We start from the raw sequence: 22,707 nt of genomic DNA, 5'->3' as shown, positions 1-22,707 counted from the left end.
TTAGACTTGTTGATATTTTTTTTTCTATTTAAAGGCGATGGGTTTCCACTCGCTGATGTACACGCTGCTTCGGGAACCTTCTCCCCTCGCTCTCATATCCGATCTTTCGGAAAAAACAGGGGTCGCCTGAGGTAAATCTTTGATCTCATTTCTGTTTCCATATAGTTTGATCCATTTATCAAAGGTATACTTTCCGATCTGAAATTTGCCTTCCATCGTATTGTTGTTTTGTTTTCGATCCTTAGGTTTTATCGCTTTATGGAGTTGTTTGTATTTGATTTTGTGAAGAAATAGTGGAGTTTTCGCCTGGGATTTGATGGGTTCTCTGTCTATGATGGAGTGAGAGCTGAATTCGACTCTTGAGTTTGATGGTAGTTGTTTAGCGTTTTTTCTGATCGAAGCGATTGTTGAGTTGCTTTCCTTTTTGTATTTGGAAGACGAGATCGATTGCGTCTCATCTGGTGGCCAGATATTGATTTTGTGATCCGATGCTGCTTATTTTGGGACATTTAATGATGTCTTTAACCGTGTGTTTGATGTGTGATGTGTAGAACACCTAAGGAAATGGTGAAGGCTGTTGCTGTCCTGGGTAACAGTGAGGGTGTTAAGGGCACAATTTACTTCGTCCAGGAAGGAGATGGTGAGAAATCTCTTGAAATACTACTTGTGGAGCGTTAAATTCCTTTCAGATCTAGGGTTTCAAACATTTTGATTTTTCTGTGAAGTTGTAATCCGATCTGATTTTGGGATGTAAATCTGTGTGATAGGTCCAACCACCGTCACTGGATCCATCACTGGCCTCAAGCCTGGGCTTCATGGCTTCCATGTGCATGCTCTTGGAGACACCACCAATGGATGCATGTCAACTGGTAAAATTATTTTCCTTCTCTTTTATGGCGATCTACAGAGTTGCAAGTACCAGATTGAAATGATTTAAATTATTGATTATGTATGTACTCATGCTCTTGTATACTGCAGGGCCTCATTTTAATCCTGCTGGAAAGGAACATGGTGCTCCTGAAGATGTCAACCGTCATGCTGGTGATCTAGGCAATGTCACTGCTAGCGAGGATGGTAAGTTGCTTTATCATCACTTCATGATGTTATTTTTGTTATCTACTTTTACCTAGTATTCACTATAATGTTTTTCTCCAAACAGAAAAAAAGTCTAGCTATGGCTTGATCAACATTTTTAATCCTAGTGTTTTGATTCATTACCGCTTAATGTTTCAGGTACTGTTGCTGTCTCAGTTGTTGATAGCCAGGTGACATGCTGCATCCTTGATTTGTTTTTGTATTGCAGCAAAAAATTATTATGCTGCTATTTTGGTTCGAATTGTATGGAATACTAAGATTGTTGTATTTATGAATGCAAATAGATTCCCCTCTCAGGACCGAATTCCATTATTGGGAGAGCTGTTGTTGTCCATGCTGATCCTGATGATCTGGGCAAGGGTAATGCTTACTTTCCTAAAATTTGTGCTAACTGCTTGTTCTATAAGCTCATTATCTTTGTCCACCATTGCCTGAGATTACTTCCACTTTGAAAACTATGTTATTAAACTATTCTGCTACTTCTGTTTGCTGCAGTACAAGCATGTGGAGCAATTTTTTTTTCTATCTTAATTATTTGAAACATTTTCTTCTGTGTGCTGCAGTACAAACATGTGGATCAATTCTCTTTTTTCTATCTTAATTATTTGAAACATTTTCTATGCCCTTGTGAATTATCTTTCATGGCATGCAAGTCTATTTTGATAACCATAAAAGTTTGTACTCAATCAAAACCAATGTCCTGGGTATGCATAGCAAGGTTAGTGCGCCCATAACTTCCCTTTCATTATGAGCAGCTATACTTTGTGGTTCAGAGTGTTGGATTGTTAGGAAACAACACACACAAGAAACAAAAATGTAAGACGAATGAGAATGCTAGGATGGATGTGAGACATTACTAGAATATAAGATATAAAAACTACTATCTAAAAACAATTAGGTGGTAACTCTATGAATGATAAAACGAGGTTAAATAGGTTCAGATGGCACGAACATGTTAAAAGCTGACTACCAAATTCTAGTGGTAAAATAGTTAAATTGATTATAATGGTAAATGAAAAAAAAAAGGTAGATAGACCTAAATTATTATCATGCCTCAGGTGAGCCTCTCCCCATTGTTCTACCTAGACACTAGAAAATGCTTGTATGACATCCATGTTTGAGATTCATAGGATACAAGAGCATTACAAACTAGTAATAAACAAAACAAGAATAATTTATTATAAAAACTAAAACACTATTTAATTGTGTTTTTTTGTCCCAAAGCATTAAGTTAGTACAAGTCTCATAATCATTAAAAAGGTAAGAAAATAAATAATAATAAGATGGCAAAAATATCACAAATCACAAAGTTTTGATTTGAGTGGCAATGGTCTTAAAGCAGCAAATGTACTACTACCTAACAATCTTACTCAACACCATTACCACCGCCTCTGGCTGATCTATAAAAGTATAAGTATAGGATACTAATCAAACTGGTACAAGAGCATTACAAGAGGTCAAAGCAAAATAAGTTTGGTAGAAACAAAAATCCAAATAACACAAGCCTTTCCATCAATATAAACAAGAAAATTTTACACTAAATATCATATAAACCTCCTTGCTCTCACACACAACTCATCCTCTTCATAAAAAGGGATGGAACATCAAAATCAAGCTAAATGGGTCTCTCAATGGAAGGATAATGTTATATTTAATACTAACATTCTTATCCATATTAATTTCCTTATCCTCTCTGTATTAACTTCTTTCCCTACCCTCGTATCTATGTGCTTCAACTTGCCTACCTAATAGGAAGCACATGCTAAAGTAGAATGGAATGACAATATCCGTGAAGCCAACCTAAATAGTTGGGACCAACATACCTTGTGACTATAGAAGTTGCATTTAAACACTTGCAAGACAAACATGTGCCAAGATAGGCTGTGGTACCCAATGGTCCTCCATGTTCCTAACCCATTATCCTCTTCTTACCTGCTCAACAATAATCGGTAGTGTTGCACATGATATCACATGTATCCTGTTTTTTTGAGTTAGCGTTGCCAATGAATCATTTACTAAACAAGCATCTTTTTCGAAACTCTCACCAGTGCTATTTTGGAAATCATTTTGTGCTGTTAGATTTCTGTTAGTTTGCTATTGTGTTAAAAAAATAATAATTTTAACATCAGGTGCTTGCCCATAGATGGGTGAGCAGGGTAAAAATGACTATATATATATATATATATATATATATATATATATATATATATTCACACACACACTTTCAAACTGATGTATTTATCTTGTCATTGTAGGATAGTTTTGAGATCCCAATGTTGAATTTTTTATGCTTAGATGCTGCCTTAATTTGCTTAGCTTATTTAGAGATCATGTTTTGTGTCTGTCTGATTCAGGTTAAAATTATGGTTTGATTCCCCATCTAACCTGTAGATGCCATCAAAAATACACACCACTATACCTACTTTACAATACCAATTTATTTTCTGCCACTTCATTGCTCAAATGCTGTTTGCATAATCTCATTAGATGTTAGTATATTTCAGTATCTCATCATTAAACTTTCTGTCTTGATAATTATGTTTATATATATGAAAGAATTCATACTTGATGTTTCTTCCATTAATAGATATCTAATTTGGACCAAGCTCACGTAGGTAACATTAAAAAAAAGGTTGAAGAAGATCCTGCCTTGATGTATTGGTCACTGATCAAGTACATCGTTGTGTTGGCATTATTGCCTGTTATGCATGGGATAATAACATTTGGAATTTGTACTTTGAGTGCGTTTGATTGATCTGACTTAGCCTGCATATTTTGCTAGCCACATCTCTCGCATTGACAATCTAACTAGAAACCACATTATTCATAGGATCAAATCTGCTCTAACAAGCCTTGTTGTGTTCTTAGGTGGGCATGAGCTGAGCAAGACCACTGGAAATGCTGGTGGAAGAGTGGCATGCGGTGCGTTGCTGATATTCTTCTTCTTTTGTCTATCCAATTCCTTTTCCTACAATTTGGGAGGCCAAATTTTCCTACTTTGAGACTAATAACACAATTTACTTGTTTTCTTGTTTGTTTCTCAGGTATCATTGGGCTTCAAGGTTGAGTTCCATATTCCCAAAATCCGTCAGCAATGAAAATCCCCTATTGGGTTGTGTTGCAGCTATCATTTCCTTTTCCAACTACTGTGTCAGTCTGTCTTAGTACTTTGCTTTCCTTGGTATCAGAATAGTGTTAAATAAGCAGGGTAAGCATTTGACTTGCGGAATGCGAACTTAATGATGTAGAACTCTTTATTCAGTTTTCTCCTTGTGGATTACCATGCAGTTTAAAAGCAGTGTTGCTTTCCGTTCTCTTTCTGGTTGATTTTGTTGTAATCTAGGGCACAGGGAAAACGCCGCAAGCCTGTTTTTCCATCCTCCTGATGTGCAATCCGAGCACATTTGCCTGAGTTAAATACATGCCAGCCATATGATAAAGTTATCGTTGGTCTTGAACTTCCCTTTCAGTACACCCTTCAGAAAAATGCTAGCAAAGCTCCGAGTTGTTTTACCTTTAAATCACCGCCCCGATAGCAACACGGAGCAGTATCTATCACAGAGACACAGAGGGTCAGTTAAAATAAAATTTTCTCAATCTTTTATTTATTTATGTTCGCAATAGCCACCGTCACCGCCGCGAGAGCAACTCGGAGCTCTAAACGATGACCAGCTTCGCGTCCCTGTCGCATCCCGTAAGCCTCGCCTTCACACCGTCTTCCAATAATCATTCTCTGCTCTCTTCTCCTCCTCCCAATTCGATCGCCTTCCGAAAGCCCCAATTCCACATACCTGGACGGCTCCGACCCAGCATCCTTCAACACCGACCGCCGTGCCACGCTGCATCCGGCGCCGAAAACGCCCCGGAGGAGGAAGAGGAGGCGCCGGTCCAGGAACTCAAGGTTCCCGTCGCTTGGCTGACCCCATCGATTGCCCTACAGGTCTGCCCTAATCTTGAAAAATCGATGTTCTTGTCTTCGCTTAGATGAATTGTAGCAAAAAAAAAAAAAAAGATGCGATTTTTGATCTAACAAACCAGTCAAGATACCACATTTGATCGAAATTTTAGGGACTTCTTCGTTTTCTTTCTGCTTTCTTCAGGAATCAGAGTGGCTCCGAGCCGCTTTGCACAGGTGGTTGGACGACGAATACTGCCCCGAAGAGACCAACGTAGAGATCAGCAAGGTCGCGGCGAGCTCGTACCTGGAATCGCTGATGGAGCGGCGGTCGGAGCTGGGCGAGATATTGCTCAAGATGGCGAAAGATTTGGAGAGCCAAGTTTCGTTCCGAGAGAGCTTCCATGGGGCGTTCTCATCGGCCAATGCGGCCATCCATTTGATCACTTTGAGGATCGACTCCATGGCCGATTTGCCCCGAAACAGATGAGTCTTCTTGAGGAATAGTAATAGAAAATTTACTGAAAAAAAAAAGAATACACGATCAGCAATGGACGATGTGACGATACAAGTTCATGTATAAAACAAGAACTGAGTCGTGACTTGAGAGTTTAAAATCATGAAGACATGCTCTATTTATTCTTTGACATGTCCTCTGTTGCATCGCGATTCAACTGAGCCAAGTTAAATTTAATTACGTTCGAACTTATTTATTTTATTTATCCAGTTCAAGTTTGTTTATTAAAAATTTTAGTTTATGAATATTTTTAAAGATTTTAATCTATCTCTTTTATAATTTTTATTAAATTTTATATATTTATGAAATTTATATTATTTTTAATTTTTAAAATAAATATATTATGAATATTAAATTTGAATTTTTAATATAATATAATTTTTTTTATTTATAAATATTGTTGGGCAAAATCAAAAGGTTTGTTTTATGGTAGAAAAGGCCTCCCACGCTATTGTAGAATGATATAATTATAATCATCCTAGTGTTATTCTTATTATTATCCTAGTTTATATTTTTTATTTAAATTCTAAATTGATCAAATGCATTATAATATGTTTGTATTTTTCATTTAAATTTTAAATTGATCGAATGTGTTGTAGTGATTACAATTTCGTAGTTATTACAATTGGATTATCACACAGTTATAATGTAGCTACTACAATATAAAAAACAAATCTTTACCAAAAGAATTAAAATTGTTTGAAGCTTTCAAAAAGTCTTTAAACGATATTTTTTGGATTAAAATCAGATCATTATATGTTTCACTTTATAACTAATTGTAGATCTCTAAACGAATTTTGATTTAATATAATATACATCATTTAATCCAAGTCAAGGTATAGTTTCTTTAAACTTATCCGTCCAAAAGTTATGAAATCCAAGTTGTTATAATACATCTCCTATTTAATTAACTGTCCATTCGATGGATTAATGAACCCTAAACATTAATTAGTCCGACCCTTTATCGAGTCGATTACTATTCAGACTCATAACCTCGGGTCAATGGGTAACTAACCTATCAACCTGTGGTCAGATCTACCCCTCGATCTCAAAGAACATCAATATAGAATTTAAAAATAAATATTAATTTAATATTTAATAATATGAAGAAAAATATATATCCAAATGCAAATAAATTATTATATAAATATTTAAAAGAAACTAATTAGAAAATTTTAACACTGTTTTTAAATTATCTAATTTAACACTGATTTCTTAAGCTGCAGAAATAAATTCAGCAAAATTAATAATATGAACCTTCATTGGTTTAGGCCTATAATCATAATCGAAATAGCAAATTATAAATACTGTTAACAAAATTTCCTATTTTAACGGGTAAAATTGACGCTATTTACTGTGATTCCTAAACCAATGAACACGAGAACTTAAGAAGACGCCGATTCCTTCTGCCTCCTGCCCTCGTCGACGAAACCGCCGTCCGCCACACGGTTCCGGCGATTTTCGCATCGTCGGTCCTCGAGCTCGCTTCTCTTTGGACTGCTATCTGTCTCTCTCCTCGTCGGGGCCCTCGTGTTCCTGCCCCTCGCGCTCGCTGCTCACCTGGCGTAGGGCACCCTGGGTAAATCTTCTCCTCCTGGGCTCAGTTGGTGATCCCGGAGGCAAAGTTTGTTGTTTGGATGTTATCATTCGTCTTGATCGATGGGATTTGTGATTTTGGCTTGTTCGTGGCTACTATGCTTTTTTTAGGGTTCTGATGTAACTAGAACATTGTTTATTCGATAATTTCTCTTTGATACGCATTCGTTTTGCTTTACCATGGTAGATTCGTGCTGTTTTGCAGACTCGGTCGTCAGAAGAAGTATCCGGGTCTTGAATTAGTTAGGATTTAGTGTTTCTTTGGTTGTTGAATTCTCTTGGACAATGATTTCTTCAGTGTAAGAAAGATGGAGATTGGGACGTTTTTATACGAATGCCATTTCAAAATATTGACTTGCGGTTTGTGACGTTTTCTGAGGGGTCAGTGACAGTTTGATCGAATCATCCTTGGTTCTTTTGCAGATTTTCATAATAAAGTTCAGATAGATTGCTTGAGGTTTTTCAACCTGCATCTTTGGACTTCTACTTGCAAGAAGGTGAAGAAAGTTACCTATCATTCGTTTCTTACTGACATTTTGTGCATTTGTTATTAGTTTATTGGCTTGGATCGTCATGAAATTTTTTTTCTTCCTTTTTTAGATTGATTTATTTTCTTAGGTCTACAATACATCATGTAAGTTCCAATATCTTTACTTTATCTGATATTAGTGTTTCTATGATTCTTGAGAGTGAATTTCACCCATTGTTTTTCCCATCAACCAAAGTTTGTCAAAACCAAGGTTCAAAAATTTGAGTCATGCCAAAGTTTTGGTCTGACTGAAATAATACTGCTTTGATGTCGTTCTAACATTTTGATGTATGGTGCCGGTAAGAGGAAGGAGATAAAGAAGAAGAAAAGATAACATTATTATTTTAATTCATCTTGGCCTTAATTATAACTTGCCAAGAGGTGTTGAATGTTGGCATGACATGATGCTTATTGACATGGTTGAAACAATGGCCCAGGAGACATTCCCTATGTTGAGTAATATCGAGTTTCGGTAATTTATCAGAACAATACGGTTTGACTGTGTCACCTGGCATAATTCGAGATTCTAAACCATGGTCAAAACCACTAAATAGGTATTTGGAGAGTTTGGTTACCTCATGTCATGTTACCATATATATGACTTGGAAGTAGGTTTAACTTGTTTGATTCACATGAAACTCTTATTAAAATTACCAGGCATTTAAGATTATCATGTTGATTTAACAAAATCTATTACCAGGAATTGCAAAAGTTCTTTTCAGATCTCCAATATAATCACTTACTGATTGCCTTGTATTAATGCCCCTCTAGTAGACTGAGTTATTGTGACAATTGGTTATCTACTTGATTTTTTTTCACATAAGCAAGCATCATACTAAAGTTAACCTACCACAACTAGGTTAATGATGATGACAAGTTCTACTTGTTCTTTTAATTATAATGTACATCTAAACTGACTAACAATAACAAGTTTGACCATGTTCAAGTGGGGGGCATGTCTCCATTCTGAAACTTTGAACTACTAAGCATGATAGCTAGTGATATTAAATACCTAACTACAAGATCATCACACTAATGGAGTGAAAATGGTGAGATGCTAACAATGAAAAAATTAATCAAATTAACAAAAAGATCAATTGATGTAAAATTGTACGATTATATTTATAAAATGTTTAAATAAAAGTTTTACATTAAAAGATGTTTAGACGTATACACATGAAAAAAATTCAGCAAGTTGTTAAAGGGTTAATGGATGTAAAATTGTCAAATGTATTTGTAAAATGATAAAATAAAGTATATTGGGGATCAAAGTTCTTTTGTTTTTCTATGTTTTGTAAATATAAGAACATTCTTTTGAGTGATTATTCTTATTTGATGGTAAAGTTGCCACACCTAAATAACTTCAAAGTGTGTTTTTCTAAATTTCAATGCTTATTTGTTGTCCTTTAAGGAAGCCCTTGCCTTTGCCATAGTGTTGCTTTCGTTGAAAAGATTTTTATAGCCTATGTTGTTATGCAGGTATTTCTATTCGTGGAGAGCCAGTGAATAATGTTGTTTTACTATGAGAATCAGTTGTTGTTGAAAGGATTCAAAATAGGATGCTTATTCATTTTCTATGATATCATTGGATAAAATCAGCTCCATAGGAAGCAGGATCCTTTTGTCGCTAACATTTCAAGCGAAGAGACTTATCTTCTTCTTGTACAAATATATTTGATCATAATAATATTTAATGGAGTGTAACAAGGAAGAGGCTCTAAGAGCCAGGGATATTGCTGAAAAGAAGATGCAAAATAAAGATTTTGTTGGCGCACGGAAGATTGTTCAAAAGGCTCAGAATATCTTCCCAGAGCTTGAGAATCTAGCTCAGATGCTTACTATTTGTGAAGTTCATTGCTCTGCCGCAGTTAAAGTTGGAGGAGAGATGGATTGGTATGGAATTCTGCAACTGGAGACAACAGTAGATGACTCTTCTATCAAGAAACAGTTCAGAAAGCTTGCGCTTCTACTTCATCCTGACAAGAACAAATTTGCAGGTGCTGAGGCTGCCTTCAAATTAATTGGAGAAGCAAATGTTGTTCTGTCTGATAAGACAAAACGACATCTTTATGATATGAAAAGGAAGGTTTCCCCAAGATTTGACCCATCCAGGCAACCTGCTCCACAGATGAAGGACTATTATGATAGAAATAATTTTGGTGCTGTGAACTTTAGTGGCGTCAATAATCAGCAGCAACAACCTTCAGCATTTGCTACTAATCAGACATTTTGGACAATTTGCCCTATGTGTGGCTTGAGATACCAGTACTTCAAGAGCATATTGTATAAATCCCTCCGCTGTCAGAACTGTCTGAAACTTTTCATTGCATATGATCTAGCTGCAAACATTACTCCCACTAGGGTAAACTCCAGCCAACCATGGAACACCTTTAATCCCCATGTGCCTCAGCAGACAAATAATACCAACCAGCCAAGTCAATCTGGAAATGCCTCTTCTACTAGGGGATTTAAGGGAAGTGTTGATGGGGGACCGTATAGCCACTTTGAGCATGGAGGTCAACAACCGCATGTGAAAAGAAATAAGGTTAATGATAATGGTGATGCAAGGAGGGATGCTAAACCTCCAATGGCTAAGGCTCCCAAACCTCCAACGGCTAAGGCTAATCAGAAGAGAAGCAGGAAGGTGGTTGTAGAGGCTAGTGACTCTGACACCACTAGTAGTGATAGTGAAGACGAGACTACTCAGGTAAATGACCCTCAAACACAGCATTTTTCTTCATCATGTGCACCAACCCGACGGTCAACCAGGCACAAGCAGAATATCAACTATAGTGAAGTTGGAAGTGATGAAGATGCTGACAATTTTCCTACTTCTGGTTATAAGAAGCCGAGAGGTGAGCCATCAGGAAGTTCTGATGAAGTTGTTCCTGGATTTAATGCCAATGATTCCACTGAGGAAAAATCGAGGGAACAGGAAAATGGAAGTAATCTGGCTGATATAGACACTGGAACGGAGTCAGGGACTGAAAGAGTACTTCGTGATGCATCTAGCACTATGACCCCACCTGATCATGGTTCATTCTCATATCCTGATCCAGAATTTTTTGACTTTGATAAGCTTAGGCACACAAGTGAGTTTGTAGTTGATCAGATATGGGCTCTTTATGATAATGTTGATGGGATGCCTCGGTTTTATGCACGAATTCGTAAAGTTTGTAGCACACATTTCAAGATACAATTTACTTGGCTTGAGTGTAATCCCTTGAATGATGTTGTGATTACTTGGCGTGATGCGCAATTGCCAATTGCTAGCGGGAATTACATACTAGGTTCCACAGAGTCCTCTGAAGATCGGTTGATGTTTTCTCATTCTGTATCTTGGGAAAAGGGGAAAAAAAGGAGCTCATATAATATATATCCGAGAAAGGGGGAGGTCTGGGCTCTCTTCAAGAATTGGAATATTGGGTGGAGCTCTGATGCTGGCAAACAGAGAGTTTACGAATATGAAGTTGTAGAAATTCTCTCAGACTTTGCAGCAGGAACTGGAATTGGAGTGACACCCTTGGTAAAAATGGATGGATTTGTGAGCCTGTTCATGCAATCAGAAGAGAAGGTTACAGCTTCATATGTGATACCACCAGATGAAATTCTGAGATTTTCTCATAATGTTCCTTCTTACAGGTTGACTGGGACTGAAAGAGAAGGTATTCCTCAAGGGTGTCTGGAACTTGATCCTGCATCTCTTCCTACCAACTTTTTGGAGTTATTTCCTTCTGCAAGTCCATGCAGTGGCAGGAGCAGAACTGGGAATTTGAATGAGCCTAGCAGTTCAGGCATCAAACCCACTACTTATGAGAAGCCTGGAAGCAGTGGAGTCCAGAGGACAAAGAATAGCATAGTTCAGAACTTTCCCCAGGACAATGTAAAGGGTATTGATGACATGGAACAATATCAAGCAGGTGAAAGGCAACAACAAGATTTGAGGCATGCCCAAAATTATACAAAAGAGCCTAAGATAGATACAGTTGAGAAAGATGAGTTGGGTACTGGGCACATCGATGCTTCTGAAAATGAAAATTTGGCTACTATTTCATCTTCAAACTCCATAATTTATGAATATCCTGGAGCAGAATTCCATAATTTTGATGATGCAAGGACATTTGAAAATGTCCAATGTGGTCAGATTTGGGCATTATATAGCGATGTTGATAAATATCCCAATTACTATGGGTTGGTAAAGAAAGTTGAGTTAGATCATAAAGTGCATGTTGCATGGCTCGGAGCTTGCCTTATGACAGCAGAGCAGGAACATTGTACAAGTGAGGGGTTGCCAATCTCCTGTGGAACATTTAAAGTGGAGCATCATCATATTGTGGAATTTGACAACACAGGTATTTTTTTCTCATCTTGTACAGGCCAAACCAAATGCTAAGAAGGACATGTATGATATTCTTCCTTGTCATGGCGAGATTTGGGCTGTATATAAGAATTGGCATGCTGGATGGAGACGATCAGACTGGGAGAAATGTGAATATGATGTGGTAGAGATTTGTGAATGTACTGATGTGGCCATTAAAGTCAGAACTTTAACGAAGGTAAATGGTTACAGAGCTGTCTTCAAATACGACGTGGAAGCAAGACCTGGGACCATGGATATATCTGCTTGTGAATATGTTAGATTCTCTCATAGGATACCTTCATTCAAACTGACAAATGAGAGAGGAGGGAAACTTAATGGTTGTTGGGAGTTGGATACCGCATCTGCACCTAGTATTCTCTACTGATACCAGACAATGCATAATTCAATAGTGTTGACATAACTCCTCATGGCTTATTAAGCATCTTCCAGTGCACGGCAATTATCTGATGCTGGTACCTTCACAGGTTTCTTTGAGAATGACAGCATGAGAATCATCATGCATATTTGGGCATGCATCACGTCTGTGTATTCACCATGGGTTTTCATGTCTAAAAGCTAACTCGCCATGTTTGCTAGTAGTTTTGGTGTTTTGATACCAGCTACCAGTGTTGCAGGTTGCAGATTCTGTTTTTTGATCGGTACACAAGTTGAATTAACCTGCCATTCTCCTTCCTTTTTGTCTGTGCTCGGTGATGATCCTGAAAACTCCTTTTGTGTTGTTTAACTGTAAATATTTAATGTTGGTTGTAGGCCTCATGATGGTTTTAGCTCCAAGCTTCTCTTGACAAATTCAATTTCAGATAGTTAATGCACATATCACTTCGTCCTGAGCATGGTATTATTCCTGTAATCTATCTGTTGAATCAAACCTCTTTTTTTTTTTTTTCTTTCATCTGTGATGTTAAATTTTATGCATTTAGTTAGACCTTAGTCTTTGATCTAGCAGGCTTCTGGATCTAGTTGGTCGATGCCTGAGTGAATTTAGATATCTTGATGTTGCTCTTAGGCATTTGGTACAATGCTTTTGGAAGGAAATAGATAGTCTTTGTGCATTGGAAGATCTAAAATTCATGGACCTGCTGTTTGGTTGCTTGCGCTGAAAATACCTGCTAGTCTCGTAAGAGCAAATGTCGCAAGTAAATTACAACTTGATTGGATAAATGCTGATAAATTTTGCTTAGATATTGCAGGTGGCAATTGCATTTATTCTTCTTTGGATGATTGCTACCAAGAGGCCATAATATTCTCTATTTACGTGGAGAACATGCATATAGTTTCATTTTAAAGTTAATTTGCTCAGAGGTTCCTTATATTTATTTAAAATAAATAATCCTCCCGTTGTAATCTTGTCACTTAATGTTTCTGTAAAGATTAAATAAAGAGCCTGCTCACGCTTCTGACCTAAAAAAACATATAATATTGAATGACTTAGCATTTATACAGGTAAAAATATTTTATGAGTTTGTTCATGATGCTTCTAAATAAAAAGGCACATATCAATATTCTATTCATTTTATTATGATTTTACTTGAATATTATTGTCACACCTATCGATTCACGGAGAAGTTAGAATTATTACAAAAATATATATTAGACAAAGGAAAGTTTACTTCTTCCGATTACATTTATTCTTAGAAATTTACTTATTTATATTAAAAAATGTTTTTGAGAATTTTTTCCTGCTGTTTAAATGCAATACTAAAATCTGTAAAAGGTTTTTTTTTCTACTTAATGCATAAGTGCTAATTAAGTCTGTAATTACCAAACTTGCATAAACTGATTGACGCATCTAATCCAACATTATCAACAGCTCACCTTGCAGACTTACGTAAACTGATGAAAAGAAAATTTATTCAACAAAATGAATAATTTATAAATAAATAAATAAAACTTTTAAGTTATATATACTTATATTTTGTATTAACTAAAAAGATTCCATGAATCATAATTTTCTACAGGACTAAATACCGAAATATGAAAAAATAATTTTTGAAGACCTATGTTACACTCATAATTATGCATAGTAGATCTGATTGCTTATGTTATCAATTTTGTAAGACAGAATTAACAGTTTCCTCAGTTGTTATCAGCAACTTGATAAAAGATCTTCAAATAAAATTTCTGTCACTACTCTTCCCGATTAACAGTTTCCACAGTTGTTATCGCCTCAAAGATTAATTTAATCATAAAAAAGTTGCTTAGATCGTTTCAGTTGTACAAGAGTCCATTTCAAGAAGGGAAATACTTTTTTAATTCAGGGAAAAAAGAAAAAAGAAAATCGATTTGTATTGTTCTAATGCAAAATAACAGCCAAAAAGAATATATCCCGAGTTTATTCATCAAAGGTTCACCTTCCTCAAGATTGGGTTTCTTTCAATGGTATGGCACTAACGCCACCAATCTCATGAGGATTTTCTTGCTGAATCGTCCTGCCCTCTCCAAGGATTGAGAGCATCTCGAATTGCTTGAGCCTCCGGAGTGCTCTCCCAGGCTCGCTTTTCGGACTCTAGAACGGTGACCTTGTCATCTGGCCAACAAGGACGAGCATATAGAGCGATTATATTTCTAATAATTAACAGAGGTGCATAGGGGAAAAAAGAAACATCTGTTCATGAGAATCATATTTGCTCATTGTTTTAAACACTGGTGTATGCTCATGATAGTTGCTGAGACTCAAAATTGCTCCGTATTTAGTTGCAGTCAATAAAAAAAACCAAAACCAAAACCAAGTGGTGCTTCCAGATGAGTCCAAAAAATACAGGTGCTCCTGAAGTGAATTAGGAAAGCTAAGAGGATGGATGAGCAAACACAATGGCTGCTCCACTAAACTTTCAAATCATTTTCGAAAAACAATGAGTAAACAGGCTAGTTCACTTGAGCATTAATGAGCTACACCACAGCAGTTACAGCAAACAAAACTTCAAACTCCCACAATACAAAAATGGCATAAAATACTCATGATCATGATAAAATGGTAACCCGGTGCATGAAGCTCCCGCTAATATTGGGTCCTGGGGAAGGATTTATTATACACAGTCTTACCCTACTTTGTAAGAGATTGTTTCTGAGACTCAAATCCGTGACCTCGTGATCATGATAAAATTAATAAATTGGAGATATTTTGCTACTGTCTCAATGTTTGTGTGGTATCTATCTATCTTAAATGAGTATCCAAGCTATAATTGATACAGGATGAATTGTCAATATGCTACTTGGTTCACGCTCAAGTCTAAGAGACATTCCATTCTCTTGATCTCCTGTTAGAATGTAGCACAATGAATTCCTTGAAAGATTGCCCAAGAATCACATTTGAGTTTGCAAAAAAAAAAAAGATTGATAACATTATGTTGAACTAAAGCTACTCAGAGAAATTTCATGCTAACCATTTGGTTTATAGATATATGAAGACTGAAAAGGTCCATTTAGCACAGCCCCTTGTTCAGGTAAGAGAATGTCCATGGACCATGGATTAATCGCTTCTGTCCTGTAGTCCATGCCATAAATTTTCATGTGAAATTCACACCTTTCTGAAGTTGTGCACACATAAAAAAAGTGCGACAAGAAAGAGTAACTCCATGATATGTACTCGGAATCAATTAAAAGCAGCATCAATCAATGTTTACTTATTGACTGCTTCTCCAATGATTCATGTGCTCCTAAAGGCTCATACATATATTGCTCTTTCATGCAAAGTGCATTTGAAACAATTTAAGCTACCTTTACCTTGTAAAGGTACTGAATCCTAGCAGCAACAACATCACTTCTTGCTTGACTAGGATTATTCTCCTTGCATTCAGAATAATGATTTATCAAACTATAATGTTACTGTTTGGGACTTCATGTAGTGAAATACAAAGACACCGTCAGTTTGTCTGATCATAAGTTGCACACATCAATCCTATCAGTGACCTAACCTGGGTTTCAACAGCTGACAAGAATAAATCTTCATGAGTCATTTCATCCAATACAAGAAAGGTAACAATAGTTCCTCTTTGACAGAGTGACAATGTGTCACTGCCTTTTGTGGCAACCTTTTGTTACGTTCACTTCCTCACTTGAAAGCACAAAAAATAGGTAATTACTAAATCCAGCAAGAGGTTTTGGCTTTCAGTTGAACTACGCATCTAGCAATGAAGTTTAATAGCTGAGTTTTCAATTTTGTAGCAAATCTAAACAATTCTTAATCCACATTAGGCCAATTCTCATTCACTAGCAACACTGCATATATAACTCAATTAGTTTGTATACTTAACTATCACCTATCTTAATTAAATTTATTGAATTAACCCTCAAGGTTTCAAGAAAATATGCAAGATCAGTGCATGGCGCATATGCAGTTGCAAAGGCATATGCAGTGAAATATTAAATTAATATACATATATATTAATATATAAAGTATTTATTACTTGCAAAACAAAGTATGTTTAACATTTTAAGTTACAAACTACCAAGAAGAGTAGCTTAGGGGTTTAAGTCAATTTGATTCAGTTTAAATATTTAAATAAATCAAATAACATTTTCTTAATTGTACATGCAGACACTACATCACAGTCCTCTTCAAAACAGACATAGGCGGCTGCATATGGGGCCCAAGGAATAAAACCATGTTTACCCTACTAAACCTAAACTTAAACCAGTTTAAAGCCTACACATAAAATCATCAAACTCAGGATGAAGGGAGAAATTTAATAGTTTAAGCATACCATTGACTTAGATGTTGACTAAGCAAATTTGGAGATATGGCATGAATAATGAAGCAAACTAATGATAGATCCATGGGAAGCATGCTTGACTATATTTGGTAAGGATCCCGAATTTTAAGATAAATTAATTGTTTTGGACTGTGGGATAGAATTCATTAAGAAAAACATGAAGATCAGAATAAAATTAGGTAATGAATGCAACTAATTATTGCACTCGTGCTAACTAACTAATCACAGCTTCGATTGGCAAACCATATATGGATTTACAAGACAAATAGATGAAAAGGACTATTATTGTGCTGTCAATCTGCTGGAAAATTTGATACAAATCCAAACCAGAGCACAAGCTATAGATGAAAGCAATAGTAAAAGATAGCGACAATAAGATTTGATAACCTCTATGGAACCAAATATTCATTTTAGATATGAGATAAGGTAAGCCACCAAGGGACTTCCTAATTCAATAAAACATTAGGAATTAATCAAACCCTAATGATTCTTTTGCTATATAAAAGGTTCTCTGGAAGAGTAAACTCCTGAATGATTTGCCAAAACCTGAACAATGGTCGATTCATACGATAGAGGTGTACCCAGTTATCCCCACTATGTACTTGTTTTCAGAAGTTTAACACCCCTACATCTAATCCACCCCAAACCAATTCCATGATCGCCTTCATAATAGGAATTCAATTTGTAACTCACATAAAAAGGACAACTTAACTAATAAAACAACAATTACTCCGGATTCACAGACCTATAGTGCAGGAACTTCCCCTTGTCGCAGGAAAATAAAAAAGGAGCTTAGCAAAAGAGAGGCTACACGATTTCTGCCGCTAGGGTAAAGCAAAGCGAAGGAAGACCACAAAATCCATCAAATTAGTGAATAAGAACAGTACAGGGCGAAAAGAAGGATGACGACTTACAGAAACCAGTGTGGATCATGAAGACCTCCATGGACGCTCCGATCAACGCCGATACCGCGCCAATCTTCAAGTACCAATCCAGAAACTTCATCGCCGATTAAATTTGAAGACAAAAACAGAAACAACAAAATCAAAGCCTCAGCGTGGATCCGCAAATCAACCAGTCGCGACGGCGACGCGAAACAAAGCAAGAAACGAGAGACCAAGAATCAAGATGACACACTACAGGCCGCCGCAGAAGAACAGGCAGAGTAACACGATACCGGATTCGAGCCAGTTCTGACCAACCCGACCCGCTTATATCATAGGGACACTTCTCTACCCGATCCGACTCAATCAAGTAGTAAGTAAACCTAGTTGATGTAAATTAAAGATAAACAGCTTTTTACTTGAAAAACCTTTAAAAAAATTATCATCAACAGTAGTTTCATCTTTCTATTTCTATCTGTTTGACCTTTGCAATTTTTTTTTGATAAATTAAATTTTTAATTCTTAAAATTAATTAATTTTAAAAATAATAGATCTTTCCATAAAAAATTTTATCGGTTCATTAAAATAAATTAGAGTATCAACAGTTGATCTTCATCATAGACGCATCACTGTATTCAGTCAAATAATAATTTGATATGTTTAAATAATCATACCTTCTGTAAAAAAAGGTAAAATTCACCATCCTAACAGTTCTACACGGTCGGCCGGACGACGGAGAAGGTAAATCAAAAAAATTATAATTGACCATAACGAAAAAGGATATTATCTGAACTTTATCAAAATTTGAACTCTTGTCCTCTTTTACAATTCTTTTCTCTATACTTAGAGGCTTACAATCTCTTCTCTATTAGAAGGTCAAATACAACTATCTACATTTGATTTTTTTTTTTTTAAAAAAACGTTTATTTACCAAACATCTCTATTTTTAGCTTGATTGATTCTACCAATTCCTTGCAGGGATAGGAATTACAGAGAGAAGCGATTTACGAGTGAAAGATTGATAAAATAACAACAAAGGAATTTTTCTTGTTTACTCTCCCTAAAACACAACCTTCCTTTCTGTTTTTGGATTCCAACGAGCCGTCAAAGCAGAATCAATGCAATATTTTATCACATCCAACATTCAAAGCTTATAAATCTGCAATTAAAGAGACAATTACAGTTCAGATATTTTACACAGGTTCAATCGTTGAGCTCCAGGAATTCACTGCTCCAAAGCAAGCTGCTTGTGCCTGTGCAGATCCCTGAGGTACTTGGAGCAGGTGTAGTCATCATCCATTTCGCCACCATCAAACAATGGCGTTTTCGCAACTTTCTCCTTCGATTCTCCTCCGATGAGCTCGATCGATCCCTCTTCGCCTTTCAGAAACCGCACCACCTGCACCAGGATCACACACACACACACAGACACTTGATTGATGGTTTCATGATGATGTCGGAGCGAGAGAAGAAGCTTGTGTGCTTCAGCTCACCTGGTTCATGGCGGGCCTCGAGGTGGAGAGATGATGGATGCAAACCGAAGCGACTCGCAGTGCTCGTGCCAATTCGTCGCTGTCGTACGCACCTCGTAGAGAAGCATCCACGAGTTCCTCGACGTTGTTTGCGTCCAGCAATGGTTTTGCCTGTCGCAAGCATTGACAGATTCCGGCCATGGTTGAGCTTGGCGAAGAGTTGGTAGTTAAACAAGTGAGCAAAACCATGTTTACCCAAATCACCAGGCTCTGCCTCGATGAATCGATGGCTCTCCTTCCCGTTACGATCTCAAGCAGCAGCACCCCAAATGCGAACACATCAGTCTTCTCGTTCACCACTCCATGCATGAAGTACTCTGGCGCCAAGTAACTGTTCGACTTGTTAATCTCCTCAAGAACAAAGCTACAAGGAGATGTCTTACCCAAACGTGCCTTCGATGGGGAACACGACATGGTGATTCCACTTGCCGGGCAGCCACTTCGCGAGTCCGAAGTCGGATATCTGTGGAGCATCGTGCAATATTTAGAGACATTGAGGGGGAGAGATCCACAGATGCAGGTAGCTGCTACCTGAGGCTGGAAGTCTTCAGTCAGTAGAATGTTGGAGGCCTTGATGTCTCTGTGGATTATGCGCCTTTGGCAGCCTTCATGGAGGTAGCGAAGCCCTTCTGCTATGCCAAGTGCAATCTCGAACCTCAGCTTCCAGTCGAGCTTTTGGTTTGAACCTGAAGAACTAATGTCAGCTTCAACACTCTGATGCATGATGATCTGAGGAAGAAAGAAAATGCTGACCGTGAAGCACAGAGGCCAAGCTTCCATGAGGAGAGAACTGCAAAACCAAGTGCAAGCCACCTTCCACGCTGAATCCAAGAAGCTGTGCTGCATTTGGATGAGCGACATGAGCGATGATTCCGAGCTCAGACAAGAAATCTCCTATTCGTTCCTCCTCGCTGTCCTTCTTGATCAGCCTCTTCACGGCCACGAGTTGGCCGTCAGCTAGGCAACCCTTGTAGACCTCGGCATGGCCGCCCTTGCCGATCAATTTCTCTGTCAAAATTAAACGGAAAGGTATTCAATTTATCACTGTGAGGAACACACTTGTCTTTAACAAAACTTTTTCATGCCTGGACAAAATCCATCAGTGGCAGCAGCAAGCTCTTCGTAAGCAAAGCTCCTCCATGAAGGCCTTGCCGTTTTGACCTCCAATGCAACTTCTTTTCTTTCAAACGTACCCTTGCTGCTGCTGCTCTTGATCCCCTCCATTTTGATCTCCAATGCAACTTCTCTTCCCTCAAAACTATCCTTGCTGCCGCTGCTCTTGATCCTCTCCAATGCCCCACCCAGGCTCGATCGCCTTGTTGTTGGTGGTGGAAACGTCGACAGCCTCGTCATCGATCTCTTCTTCCTCATTATTAGCCCTGCAATAAAGGTTCTCCAGTGCAGGCTGTGGGACTCCGGCCCTGGCTCATATAGGGATATCGGTTGGTCAATTGATGAAGTATCACTGCTTCTGCTGCTGCTGCTGCTGCCATCGGAGTCTGCATTTGATGCAGTGCTCTCAAGAACCCCTCTTGGCGAGCTTTGGTTAGAGTCTTCATCAATGCAAGCACTGTTTGTTTCTGATCCGGAGTTGTGTTCATTCTTCTCTTTTCCTAAGATCAAGAGAAACGAAATTGTCAACCAAGTCAAATTTACTATCAGAGATGAGCTAGAATTATTCGATGCAATACTAAATTATAGCCTCTCAGCCATATTTCAATCTTGTTGCTTGCAAAGTCATCCTAATCGGATTAGGTCCTGTTGTCTAAGAATAGGCATAGATTATTCTTCCATTCCTCTAATTTTTGTATGCTTACGCTTTGTTCTTCCCCCATCCTCTAAGAAACAGAGCCTTAATTACTCCATCAGACTGATCTCAGAACTTGCATTTTTGTTCATTAATCACACTTGTAAGTTTGTTGATGTAATTCTTGGCATTGATTTATTTGAATTGCTAATAAATATTCTCAAATTACTTGCACGCAAGGCATGTTTCTCACTTGATTTGTTTGAAATTTCCCAAAAGGGAGAAGAAAACAGAGGAATAAACCCCAGCTTTGTAGATGAACTGCAATCATACAAAACATAAAAAAGAAAACAAAAAACTCTCAAATTTTTACTTCACAGAGGAGAAACAATGATCTGAAGCTAACCTTCTTCTTCATCTGTAATCGAAGAGTCCTTCTGAGCCTCTCCCTGTGAAGAAAGCTGCTCCTCTACTTCTAAAACTACTTTATTAAATCCAAAACAAAAACAAGAGGGGAAACAGAAAAATACTAGTAATAAATAAACAAACCTCGTTCAGAATCCAAAGAAGCCTCCTCTGGATCAAGCTCTGGAGACAAGAGAAGAAGCTCTATGAGTTTCATCACTCAAACCATGCAGGTCATAACCAAGTTGGAAGAGAAGAGATTTTAACTGAAGAATCACAGAAGCAAAAGGCCTTACCTTCCTTGGAAGTCATCAAGTTTCCCTGATTTGGTGGCAAAATTCAAACTTGGGTGAGAGGAAACAGAAGAAGAGGAGAAGAGTTGGCTTCGCAGGGGTTGGGAAAGCCCTTCAGGTTTTGCTGGGTCAAGAAGAAAACTGAGAGGGAAGCAAGCAAGAGATGATTTCAAAAACACCTGAGGATTTCTTGAAAAGAAGTGCAACGGCGGAATCAAAGAACGCAGGAGGGATTCTTAAAAGGAATTCTTTATGGGAAAAAAATTAAAGAATTGAGAGGGAAGTGGATCAAGTTCTTGAAATGGAGCTGGTTTCTGGGTATCTTTTGGGGAGGGGACCCATGAAAAGGGAAGGTCAAGATTTACTTGGATTTGGTCATTAACAGTGCCTTGGATTGAGGTCCTGATTTTTATAAATAAAAATAATAATAATTATTTGACCAAAAAAAGAAGAAAAAAAATCCAAAGAATATTATGGCAGATTGATGGAGAATTTCATTTTTCCATTTAAATTTTAATTTGTAATTCATGATTTCAAATGTCTGGTAGCAGCATAAATATGCACCAATTATGCATTCATCTCTTAGATAAATATTTAATTTAATTTATAAGGATAATAATATTGTTAATTGAGCTTGATAAAAAAGCTCAAATTTAACAAATAAATAAAGAAGTTTGAATGCAACTAAGTTTAGCTCAATTCAGTTCGTTTATGCTAGTTAGGATATATATTCAATTCTAAAAAGTTATAGTAAAATTTAAAATTGCCCCTTCAAAGTTTTAGATTGATACAAAGAGATATAGTAAAAAAAATTATTTTAAAAAATCAATATGTAATAATCTAATAGTGAATTTTTTTAATAAAAACTTTTTATAATAAGTAATAAAAATAATCCCTTGCATTGAAAAAGATCCACTAGATTGAAAGAATTGAACTATTCAATCGATTGAATTTTGAATTAATGTCTTAATCAATTGTATAATGGCGATGATACTAGATAATTGTATAATGGCACCATGACGAAGACACAAAAGAACTAGTCAAAATTAGTGTTAAGGGAGGAAAAGGACCTGATCACTCTGTTCATTTCTCCAACTTTTCTATTTATTTTTTTGAAATTT

The 22,707-nt window shown here is 37.0% G+C and overlaps 5 protein-coding genes across 11 annotated transcripts; 3 read left to right on the top strand and 2 right to left on the bottom strand.

Annotated features, from left to right (window-relative positions):
- Positions 1-11: 11 nt before the first annotated feature.
- LOC141820538 (superoxide dismutase [Cu-Zn]) lies at positions 12-4,404 on the top strand. Of its 2 annotated transcripts, none has more exons than XM_074707864.1 (8): positions 12-131; positions 552-640; positions 768-869; positions 979-1,074; positions 1,234-1,265; positions 1,380-1,455; positions 3,964-4,017; positions 4,140-4,404. In XM_074707864.1, the coding sequence occupies exons 2-8, from the start codon at positions 565-567 to the stop codon at positions 4,160-4,162; spliced, it is 459 nt and encodes a 152-aa protein (XP_074563965.1). In that variant the 5' UTR covers positions 12-131; positions 552-564; the 3' UTR covers positions 4,163-4,404. The 2 variants fall into 2 exon arrangements, with proteins under 2 accessions (XP_074563965.1, XP_074563966.1); XM_074707865.1 differs by lacking the exon at positions 12-131 and adding an exon at positions 143-184.
- A 205-nt stretch (positions 4,405-4,609) lies between these two features.
- On the top strand, positions 4,610-5,615 carry LOC141820537 (uncharacterized). The gene is made up of 2 exons (XM_074707863.1): positions 4,610-5,035; positions 5,196-5,615. The coding sequence occupies exons 1-2, from the start codon at positions 4,760-4,762 to the stop codon at positions 5,478-5,480; spliced, it is 561 nt and encodes a 186-aa protein (XP_074563964.1). The 5' UTR covers positions 4,610-4,759; the 3' UTR covers positions 5,481-5,615.
- A 1,292-nt stretch (positions 5,616-6,907) lies between these two features.
- LOC141820517 (uncharacterized) lies at positions 6,908-12,898 on the top strand. The gene is given in 3 exon segments (XM_074707838.1): positions 6,908-7,600; positions 9,112-11,989; positions 11,991-12,898. Coding segments are annotated over 2 exon segments (3,051 nt in total). The 5' UTR covers positions 6,908-7,600; positions 9,112-9,325; the 3' UTR covers positions 12,378-12,898.
- A 1,377-nt stretch (positions 12,899-14,275) lies between these two features.
- On the bottom strand, positions 14,276-17,892 carry LOC141820520 (uncharacterized). Its single transcript, XM_074707845.1, is given in 3 exon segments — positions 14,276-14,442; positions 14,444-14,540; positions 17,640-17,892. Coding segments are annotated over 3 exon segments (261 nt in total). The 5' UTR covers positions 17,731-17,892; the 3' UTR covers positions 14,276-14,369.
- Positions 17,893-18,745: 853 nt separating this feature from the next.
- Positions 18,746-21,910, bottom strand: LOC141820518 (receptor-like cytosolic serine/threonine-protein kinase RBK1). 6 transcript variants are annotated; one of them, XM_074707844.1, is made up of 10 exons: positions 21,590-21,903; positions 21,438-21,476; positions 21,295-21,363; positions 20,227-20,754; positions 19,895-20,149; positions 19,673-19,827; positions 19,525-19,604; positions 19,337-19,472; positions 19,103-19,252; positions 18,746-19,008 (listed from the first exon to the last, which is right to left on the bottom strand). In XM_074707844.1, the coding sequence occupies exons 1-10, from the start codon at positions 21,603-21,605 to the stop codon at positions 18,835-18,837; spliced, it is 1,602 nt and encodes a 533-aa protein (XP_074563945.1). In that variant the 5' UTR covers positions 21,606-21,903; the 3' UTR covers positions 18,746-18,834. The 6 variants fall into 6 exon arrangements, with proteins under 6 accessions (XP_074563945.1, XP_074563942.1, XP_074563943.1 ...); XM_074707841.1 differs by having other exon boundaries at positions 19,103-19,472; positions 21,590-21,910; XM_074707842.1 differs by having other exon boundaries at positions 19,103-19,472; positions 21,295-21,357; positions 21,590-21,909.
- Between the last annotated feature and the right edge of the window lie 797 nt (positions 21,911-22,707).

The sequence above is a fragment of the Curcuma longa genome, unplaced genomic scaffold (genome assembly GCF_044706935.1).
Source record: "Curcuma longa cultivar G26 ecotype Majalengka, Jawa Barat unplaced genomic scaffold, ITB_CL_G26_1.1 utg509_np1212_2302976_RagTag, whole genome shotgun sequence".
Lineage (NCBI taxonomy): Eukaryota > Viridiplantae > Streptophyta > Magnoliopsida > Zingiberales > Zingiberaceae > Curcuma > Curcuma longa.
This window is presented reverse-complemented; position numbering and strand designations above follow the sequence as displayed.

What these genes read in the sequence shown, in the direction of transcription:
- LOC141820538 (XM_074707864.1), top strand. Translation starts at nt 565, where the DNA reads ATGGTGAAGGCTGTTGCTGTCCTGGGTAACAGTGAGGGTGTTAAGGGC. An exon ending in CTTCGTCCAGGAAGGAGATG is followed by an intron (nt 641 to 767) that starts GTGAGAAATCTC and finishes TCTGTGTGATAG; the next exon opens with GTCCAACCACCGTCACTGGA. An exon ending in TGTCACTGCTAGCGAGGATG is followed by an intron (nt 1,075 to 1,233) that starts GTAAGTTGCTTT and finishes TTAATGTTTCAG; the next exon opens with GTACTGTTGCTGTCTCAGTT.
- LOC141820537 (XM_074707863.1), top strand. Translation starts at nt 4,760, where the DNA reads ATGACCAGCTTCGCGTCCCTGTCGCATCCCGTAAGCCTCGCCTTCACA. An exon ending in CCCCATCGATTGCCCTACAG is followed by an intron (nt 5,036 to 5,195) that starts GTCTGCCCTAAT and finishes TGCTTTCTTCAG; the next exon opens with GAATCAGAGTGGCTCCGAGC.
- LOC141820518 (XM_074707839.1), bottom strand. Translation starts at nt 21,510, where the DNA reads ATGAAACTCATAGAGCTTCTTCTCTTGTCTCCAGAGCTTGATCCAGAG. An exon ending in TTCTTTGGATTCTGAACGAG is followed by an intron (nt 21,364 to 21,437) that starts GTTTGTTTATTT and finishes AAGTAGTTTTAG; the next exon opens with AAGTAGAGGAGCAGCTTTCT. An exon ending in CGAGGCCCGCCATGAACCAG is followed by an intron (nt 19,009 to 19,102) that starts GTGAGCTGAAGC and finishes ATCCTGGTGCAG; the next exon opens with GTGGTGCGGTTTCTGAAAGG.